This window comes from Engraulis encrasicolus, chromosome 17 (genome assembly GCF_034702125.1).
Source record: "Engraulis encrasicolus isolate BLACKSEA-1 chromosome 17, IST_EnEncr_1.0, whole genome shotgun sequence".
Lineage (NCBI taxonomy): Eukaryota > Metazoa > Chordata > Actinopteri > Clupeiformes > Engraulidae > Engraulis > Engraulis encrasicolus.
Genome location: NC_085873.1, coordinates 5,176,303 through 5,186,302, shown reverse-complemented (window position 1 = coordinate 5,186,302; position 10,000 = coordinate 5,176,303). Strand labels below are relative to the sequence as shown.

The 10,000-nt window shown below is 42.1% G+C and overlaps 1 protein-coding gene across 1 annotated transcript in view; it reads left to right on the top strand.

Annotated features, from left to right (window-relative positions):
- The window catches only part of LOC134467606 (formin-like protein 1), an 83,707-nt gene that overhangs the window by 33,092 nt on the left and 40,615 nt on the right, over positions 1-10,000 (top strand). Inside the window, exons 4-6 of the mRNA XM_063221447.1 lie at positions 1-68; positions 8,283-8,366; positions 8,610-8,735. The exon at positions 1-68 is cut by the window's left edge and continues 6 nt beyond it. Of these exons, the coding sequence (XP_063077517.1) occupies positions 1-68; positions 8,283-8,366; positions 8,610-8,735 (278 nt within the window). The remainder of the gene's footprint in view (positions 69-8,282; positions 8,367-8,609; positions 8,736-10,000) is intronic.

The following is a 10,000-nucleotide window of genomic DNA, read 5'->3' as shown; positions in this document are numbered from 1 at the left end:
AGACGTATCCAGGAATCCACACAGGTGTTGAGAGAGCTAGAGATCTCCCTACGAACCAACCACATAGGGTAAGGACTCTTGTCATTCTACACCAGTGCTTTTCAAACCTTTTTAAACCAACGCCTCCTTGACCTCATCATATGCCTCTCAACGTCCCCTTAACCACATCTGAAGCCTGCCAATGCCCCCCTTAGTATTAACCCTCTGAGGTCTAAGGCCTTTCAGAGGCTTTTAGGCTGCTTGCACCACCCTGACATTTTCAAGTATTTTCAGCTAACAGTAAGCATCTATGCAAAAGTGGAATATATGGTTGTATTGTGAAAAGCCTGACAAGAAATAATCTGAAAAAAAAATTGGATGTCATACAAACATGTTTTATTTAAATTGAGTATAAACACAACTGTACAAAAAACAGGTTTCAGACGTCTTCAAAAAGTTCAAGAAAACACACAATAAATATATCTAGCCAAGACTTTTGAAGTTTGAATCTTGTAAACAAATGTGTTGGCAGCATAAAAGTGAAAAGGGCATTTAGAAATGTTTTGTTGTTTTCATACAAAATGCAAAAAAGAATGACTATGTCACTGCCACTGCCTGTCTCATTTGAATACTAATGAGATAGGTGTGAAAAACCTCTAATGGCCCACACCCCCTGTCAATCCCCATGTGCTCTGATAGCCCCAACCCCCCTGTCACTCTACGTCTGCTGTGTTTACCCTACCTGAAAGGGGCGTGTTGTCACCTCTGAATAGCCACTCAAGCACCGGTACTTTACATGTGAATAGCTATAGGTGTGGCTGCGTATCAGGTCTTTTCGTCGAATGAATTGGTGAGAGGGGACCATTCGAACAAAACGTTGGACCATTAGTATAAGGCTGGGGATCTTTAGTCGAGGATGGTCCGTCTACCGCAAAAGCCAACGAAAGGTCCTTAAAATTGAACTAAAGATCCTTAGGTTTCAACTAAAGGTCCCTTCAGTCTGCCTATATTAGAAATGTAAATCAGATTTTTTAATGCTCATTTTAATGGGTTTTCTTAGAATCAGCTTTTTTTCATGCTCATTTTAACGGTTTTGTCTATTTAAATATGTTCATTTGAACGGTTTTGTCTAGCCTATTTTAAATAGCCTATTTGTTTTTTGTTGATTTAAACATGTAAATCTATAAATAAAATGTACTTAGGCTACTCGTTTTTACTGGTAGGCTATGTTGTTGTTGTTTTTACGATTAAGTCCATGGCTACAGTAAAGAGAGAGAGAGAGAAGTTAAATCGTTAACACTGCATAGGAGCGCGCTCTCTCTCTCTCTCTCTCTCTCTCTGCCCGGCGAGGCAATGTTCTTGGGCGGTAACTTTTTAGATGCGAAGCACCAGCAACAAGAGAATGCTGTCTGCCTTACACACAACAAAGTTCGCGCATGAGCCAGAGCACTATGCATATAACAGTGTTGAAAACATTACAGAACCCATGCACCTCTCCCTGCCCGGCGAGGCAATGTTCTTGGGCTATAGTTTTATTAATTGAATAAGCTGCCTATTTTGTTTCATATCCTGTCTTTTATTGTTGGAAATCGTCCATCGATCCAGTCAGGCTGCCTATTTTATATCCTATTATTCCCGTGTGTCCTAGGCCTATTTCTTTTGTTCGAAGTCTAAATATATAACTAATATATAACTGATTTACCCGCGATTCATATAGGCCTAGGCCTAATAACGGCACAAACTGAATGACAATAAATAGTTCGCGCATGAGGCAGAAAAAATAACAGTGTCGGAAAACATTATAGAACCCCTGCACCCGTGTTAAGTCCATGGCTACAGTAAAACAAAAACAAAAACACTAAGAGCGAGAGAGAAGTGAAATCGCTATATTAACACTGCATAGGAGCGCGTTCTCTCTCTCTCTCTCTCTATGTATCTAGTAGGCCTATCTAGTAATCTAGTATGTAAATCAAATGTTTTTTTTTTTTGCTGTTTTCAGATGTGCTTCATAAATAAAATGTACTTAGGCCTACTCATTTTAACTGGTATGTTGTCGGTTTTTTACGTTTATGCCGTTACATTTTTTGACAATTATCTAGGTTACTTTCTACTCCTTACATTTCTGGAACAATATTTGAGAAGCTTTTTTTCACTTTTACGCCGTTACTTTACTCCGTTACATTTTTGACAAATATCTGTAGGCCTATGTTACTTTCTACTCCTTACATTTCTGGAACAGTATTTGAGTAGGCCCTAGCCCCAGCTGCGGGCAGAGAGGCGGGAATCGCTTTGAATCAGGGCAGCGTGCGTCTACTGAGCACATTTGGTTGTCATGCAGCGAGTTTTCTGACTTTCCGGTAACTTTTTAGATGAACGCTTCTAGCTACCGTCTTCTGTAGGTCTGGAATATACCTACGTGTGGAGTAGGCCTAGAGGTGCGCGGTGGATGTATTATTTCATCCGCAACCGCTTCTTAGAATTTCTAATCCACCTGCTATCCACCCGCCCTAATGTTTTTTCTCCAATTTCCAAAACCGAATCCACCCGCCATCCGCCTATTAGTTTTTAGTATTTAAGATGCCTGGGGCACATAGTCGATCGTCTTTTTCAAGCAGTGCAGGTCATTTACATCTTGCCAGCCTATGTTTTAAAAAAATCTCTAACTTACAGCGATTCCCAAGTTGTCTCCACCCATCGCACAAACGTGCGGATGCTTTAATGCAGCCTACATTTTAGCAGTTTAAATACCTCCAGTCCAAGCAGCACAATCGAAACTATTGGCTATCTAGCTTACAATTTTGGCTGGTATCCAATAAGACGAGTCAAGTGACAGTAGAGTCTTGCAAAGAGTGCAGAGAATTATGTCGCGCGTGTGTGTGTGAGCGAGAGAGGGAGAGAGAGGGAGCGATTCCAAACTTGTCTCCATCCATCGCACAACGTGAAAGCTAACGTGTATGCTTTAATGCAGCCTAAATTGTACCAGTTTTGCCTCCTCTCCAAGCACCTTTTTAAGTGGTGGCAACCATGCATGTTTTCAACAGGGCCACGCAGAGTGGACAGTGGAATGCTGCTTGAAATAAGTCGATAATGAATAAAATATTATGCGCAACGTCTACAAGAAAAGTAATGGCTATTATTACCGTTGCGCGTAAAGATGAGGAAGGGATGGATAGATGGATGGATGCTGTCCTATGGAAGGGGCCGTCAAACAGTCTACATGACATCTTCATTAAAGTCGTTAAATAAGTATCCATAGCCTACTGTGTTTGACGGCCCCATCGTCTTGCAAATATTTACGCGCAACGGTCATAATGGCGTCTCGCACTACACATGCTCGGATGATGCCAGAGGCGAATAGCAAACAGCCAAATTAAGGCATATTCGACATAGACTACCACGACAAGTTACCGTTTGGGTCGCAGTTGGATGTTTATTCAGTAGAATTATGTGCGTAATATCAGCTCCATCCACCAAATGCAGCACAATCCCCGTTACTTTCACGTGAGGTTCAAATGGACATTACTCGACAAAATGCAAGTCTGGGTACCAACAACTGAAGTAGGCTACAACATAGAATATGTACCACATATAGGGGTATTTTCATTTTCAGTCCTTTATGTGCGTTATGCCCAGCTTTTATTGAATACAGCGCAGGTTTTGAAGTTCACCAAACGAGCATCAACTTTGTGCAAGTCATTAAAACTCTTTTTTTTACCAGCACTGACGTGTACACTGTTTCATTTATTAACTAATTGCACTTTCTGCCTTCTCGTTTCACATGTGATAAATCCACTTAGTATGCTTTCTCCATGGATGCAGGATCATTCACTGGACTGGACACTATTGTAAGAGGTGAAATTTAGACCACGATTCAGGAACGACAGACAACGGGAGTAAAGGTTATGGTAGTTTTATTTTTACAATTTCATAAAATACAATTAGGAGGGAAAACCACCACAATATCCATGCAACCAGCAGCGTCTGTAAACTGCTATCTTCTTTGAATAAATGAATAAATAATCACAATCTGGAGACACTCGGACGATAGTAGCCTACAAAAGTTAAGTTAAGTTAAGTTACACACTCAGCCACTGCTGCCGGACGTTGGCTCGTCAATTACTTAATCAACTATAACACGCGCAATAGCCTACCCAAATGCAACTTACACACAGTTCCCAAAGCTACCGGCCGCGCGCAATGGATACCTACAGCAGCCCTGCCCCACCCCAGCGTGTAGCGCACAAGGAGCGCGTTCTCTCTCTGCCGCGTCTTTGCATGAACAAATGAAATGGTAATTGAATAATAGTTTGCCAGTATTGCAGGGTGTATTAAACCCAGTGTACGTTGGGGTGCAAGGGAGAGCAAGGAAGAGAGCAGCATCTGTGATTAACCGCTTCGAAATGTGTGCGTAAAACCTGCTGTTAACCAGTGGGTTTTGTGAAGCTTGAAGTGTACCACATTAAAAAAAAGCTTTCGCAGATGAGGTTCTGGAATATTTTGTAGTGCATGGGACATTGACAAGGAAAGGTAGCTATGATATCCTCGTGAATAGGTCTTCGACTTTTCAAAATGCCTCCTCTCAACATTCAACATGTAAATGGGTTATTCTGTAGTCCAACGCTATCCTGGCAGGAGAATCATTCGTTACAAATACTGCATACACACTCAGCAATTGTGTCTGTTGGTTTTTGTCCTCCAGGTCTTCATAAAATCATCTACCACCGCTGTGATAATTTGACTACACACCGCTGAACAGTTAACCGTTTTCTAGGCTACAGTATTGACAATTGCAGTCATGCCGCTTGTCTTGAACTGTCTCTTCCCGTTCCATATCGTGACAGCCAGATGAGAAGCGCAAAGGTGGGGGCTATCCGCGATCGCGGAGGAAAGGTGTCAATATCCATAGCCTAACCCTTGAACTGTGGAGCAATTACATATTGTTTAGGTTCTTGAATACTTGGAATTAGCATGGAATTAATTTTCCATTAATAAGGAAACGTGTAAGATTTATCCTCAATCCTCCCCGATAATGTTTTTGTCATAGGCCTAATGTTAATGCCCTCCCCAACACATATCCCCAGTACAATATTGCGACACACGCTTGGCACAATGATAGGCCTACTAAATGAGTTCAATGTTCTTGCAACACTTTTCCCAAGAAAAGTCAGTTTTCATTTCGAGATTCCAGAGCAAATCAGCTGGTACTGCGCTGCTCGCTTGCTGGTCAATAAACGTTGAACTGAACCGTGTTGTGTGCGTGTGTGGCTATGTGTGTACCATCGTATGTCCATGATCGTCCGTGCTCTTATCATGCAAATGACATGTCATGCAGGCAAGGGCGTCCGTTTGATTTCAAAAGTGCTGGCCCGGACAATTACCATAAACCCGAGTAAGGTTTGAAAAGTGCTGGGTACAAGATAAGGCTACTTCCGATTTGAGGTTTCATGATGCCTAATACGCATTGGCGTATTGACGCATAATGTGGCCATGTTAAAAATTAAAAGCCATCTGCGCTGTCTTGTTTATTTCTGATATCCTGCGCTGAAGTCATCTTTATCATAGGCTACATATTATGAATGCAACGGTAACTGAGTGGTTAACCCATCATAACTACATGTAGCCTTGCATAATGGTGCACGTCAATTTGTTGTCATAACTTCGCTCTGTCCCTTTTGATTTCCTCAAGCAATTCATCCCTTTTGTCATTGTCCCTGTTTTACTGTTAGTCTTATGGACCTAGGGCGTATCGATCACCATTATTTGCCTGAAACCTGCAAACTAAACACTGCATGCGCGCAGCCACACAAAGCATTCTCTGTGTCAAAGGAACCCTTTCTCCGCGCCTGTGCGGCATTCTCCTTATCGCTCCTAGAATGGCAATACATGTTGGCAGACTTTATTTTGCATAATTCACGATTATCTGGATATATTTGGCTAGGTTACTCAGCAAAGAACATCATTAACGTTAGTGAGGTAACTTTTGGTGTGCTGATACAAACACCAACGGTGAATCACGACGCAGGCCCTACTTCCCCAACCATAGCCTACTGAAAAGGTCCATAGCCATTGTGTTCAACGCCCTTTGATAGGCTCTGCCTGTATCAGGGTCGATAGGCTAATGATGGTGGTCAGGGCGCACATCAGTGTTTGGGTTGTCTATGCTTTTTTCTGGAATACTGTGCCGATTAGATAGAAATGATCATGTTATGAACCCGAGTTTAGTAGATATCGCGCGGTGAACGAGGCAGCCTGCAAACAGTTTGAAGCGCAATGTGGCTGTAACAAGTTAGAAAGTAGCCAAACCATGTTGCTTGTTAACCTGTTTAAATTATGAGCGTTCCACGAACTATCTTTCTTTGCGCACGCTATAAACTATGGTTAACTATGTATGCTTTATAATGTTGGTAAGGGCGGGATAAGCGGGATAATGTATTGTCCACACGTGACTACGGAAAATACATTTCCCTTCAGAGATAACAGCACTCCGCCTTCGGCGTCGGGGGTGTTATTCGCCCCGTAGGGAAACATTTTCTTATTCATGTGTGGACAATACATTATCCCTTAGGCCTACCTTTAAATTGATGTCGTACATTTTAAAACATTTCGTTGATATTGTAGTGGTGCAAACGACTGTAGTTATGAGATGGGCGCCAGCCAGGCAGCAAGACTGCCTACCTTTCCAAAAATGAATAAAAATCAGTGACCAACACACTAGAAATAATTCATATCAACACAACGAATATCTTTTCTTACGTTTAGTAGTGCACTTTTGCAAAACCCTCTCAATTTGGAACAGCTCACATCAATGTCTGGCTTTAGCGATTCTTGCGAATGGTGATCTTCTCGGCGCACACTTCATGGTTCCCTCTCTCTTGCTCTCTCGGCTTGTTGCGTCCTGACAGTCTCACTGTCATTTGAAATTAACTCCATTTTATAGGCTGCGCGTGTAGTTCACAGGGGGTAACGCTGTTATCTCACTCCGGAGGAGGCAGAGGCAGTCCGTTACAATATAGTATATATAAAATAGGCTATAAAATAGGCCTAATGATAAAAAAAGCAGCCTGAACTAAAATTAATAATTAATTTAAAAAAATAGAGACGCACGCACTTTCTACATGGTTCGATTTTTGTTTTCATTGCATTGTGGTGGTAGGCACACAAGTTTGATAAAATATAAAAAAATAATAGGCTAATAAAATAGGCAGACTAAACTAAACATCTGCCCAGTTACACGAAAGGTCTGCATGGATTGAACGTAACGTCCTTAGGTCTTCGACGAAAAATCCTCAGGTACTGCACGAAACGCCCCATGCCTTCTACGAATGGTCCAACGTTTTGTTCGAATGGTCCCCTCTCACCAATTCATTCGACGAATCGTCTCGAATTCGTGTGGCTGCTACAGGCAGAGAGTACAGAATATGCAAAGATTTCTTTTCACTTTCTTTAAATTGGGCCAGCTATATAATTTATTTAATATATATATATTTGAAATCTGGAAGGCCTGAGGTTTCTAATGGCGTAACTTATGTGTTTCAATGACAAAAACTCACAGAGTTACAGATTTGTTTTTGGAGACATGTCAAATTGCCCTCTCAAGGGCACTTAGACCTCAATGGGTTAAAACAAGTCTCTTCTCAACACCCTCCAAGGGCTCCATAACACCCTGTGGGGGCTGTAGAGCCCCTGTTGAGAAACACTATTCTACACAGAATCTTTATAAAGCTGTTTCAGGTGGGGTTTCAAAACTTTTCAGTTCCTGAACACTGTAGTTTTTGGTGAAAATACGCTTCGAGATCACTTGCAGGAACAGGCACCAGTATGATTCTCTGCTCAGTTTTTTTTGTTTTAAATGACCATTTTCAGTTCTTTACAACACTACGAACTGTGTTTTGCGTAAACTCATTTTTAACAGCTGGAACAGTGTTAATTGAAGTCTTTTAACTCAAACCACCTGAATTGCACTCTAATAACTGATGACATCATTTGTATTGATTATTTAAGGAAATCAGATATGGAATGCAGTGTATGTAACACACTTGTAAACTATTGATATATCATTGATTGATTGATAGAACATCTTGCTCACAAGCATTGCTATAAGTAACTTCACTCATATTCATTCATTCATTCATTCGTTCAACCAATAATTAATCAATTAATTAATTAATTAATTCTCTCTCTCTCTCTCTTTCTCTCTCTCTCGCTCTCTCTCTCTCACTCTCTCTCTCTCTCTCTCTCTCTCTCTCTCTCTCTCTCTCTCTCTCTTTCTCTCTCTCTCGCTCTCTCTCTCTCACTCTCCCCAGTTGGGCACAGGAGTTCCTAAATGAGGAGAATAAGGGGTTGGATGTGCTGGTGGACTATCTTTCTTTCGCCCAGTGTGCAGTCACGTACGTACAACACCTCACTGGGCCAAATCACAAACTGATGCCTTCTTTAACACACACCACACACAGACACGTATATACACACACACACACACACGCACACACACACACAGGGCTGCTGACAGCTTTGACCGGTTCCGGGACAGTCATCTATTGAGGTGATACATTACTTCAACTATGGCAAGAGGGGAGTTGATTTCAAAGTGTGTGTGTCTTTAGATTAACATATCACCGGTCTGTATTCAGGTATGACATGGACAGTCTGGATAATGGTGACATGGTGCTAGAGAGATCTTTGGAGGACCTGAGCCGGAGTGCCAGCAACTCGCCTTCCCATAATACAGCGCGGGGCACGCGGGGATATCCTGTGCGGTGAGTCAGTAACTTCTTTCTCCTGCTCCAATTCCTGCTCCGCTTTTCTGTGTCCATAGATTATAGAAGACTAGATCCCAGCCTTGGCTGTGGCTGAAAAGGCTGAGGCACCGTACTGTTACGCCAGGGACCCTGATTAGATTCCGGCCCAAGGTCAATTCCTCCACTCTCCCACTCACTTCCTGTCTCCTCTCACGCTATCCTAAAAAGCCCAAAAATGTATTTATAAAAAGAAGACTAGATATAGCGTTGGCCACCACACAGGATCAGACGGGAGGCAATTGTATCTCCCTTTCACTACAGAGACAGCACATAAATCCTGGTCACCGTTATCTCAGTGTACTGCCAATGCTGCTTGAATTGAGATCATCTGGGGACAAGGCCAAATCATCCTGTAGGCAGCCGTAATGCAATATCTTTCCTGAAAAAGAGAAGGTCCCCTTACCAAGATGGCGGCACTATTAGGGTCAATGATGGGTTTTTTTTGGGCTCAGACGTCAGCTGGTACAACCACAGGGAATGCCCATTAATCAATTAGTAATGAATTGTGCAACGAACTGCAAGCTTCCATTCTTCTGTATTTTTACCAATCTCATAGCATCTTACTGCAGATGGGGTCGCCAGCGGGCCTATTCCCTATTTGCTGAAAATACTCAACTACATCATAACAACATTGCTATGACAGTACCGAGAGCCTTAAGTAACAGATTAAGACATAGCCGTTACAAATTTGGTGACAGTAAGGTTATGACATAGGCTCTGCGCTAAGGGGTGAAGTATACATTGAGGAGGTCTCCAAGTCCATTTTGCTGCAGGGGAAATATAATAAGGACATATTTATGCTTCACTCGGTCGCACATGTATGACAGCAAGCTGTTTCCTAGTAAGCGTTTGGTTCCCAGTGCAACTGGTGTGGGGATCTGCACTGGATTGTCGCTGGAAACAGCTTCATCATAGTGTGATGTAACTAAGCTCTAGGTCTCCTGTCGGAAACATAGACATAAGCAGGTACTTTCAGGTTACACATGGAACAGTGAAACAGGCAGTGTACCTCAGGGGTGACAAACACAGCGGGCCAAAATCAAAATCTGGGATGAAGTTGTGATCCGAAATCAATATTTATTTAAAAATGTAGTGAATTATGCCTACAGGCAGTAGACACACTTAATATGCAAATCTAGGCATTCCCATCACATAAACCTATACTATCATATACGTACATCATGATAGTATGTACTGTTACACTAGTCTGGACTCACTCATGA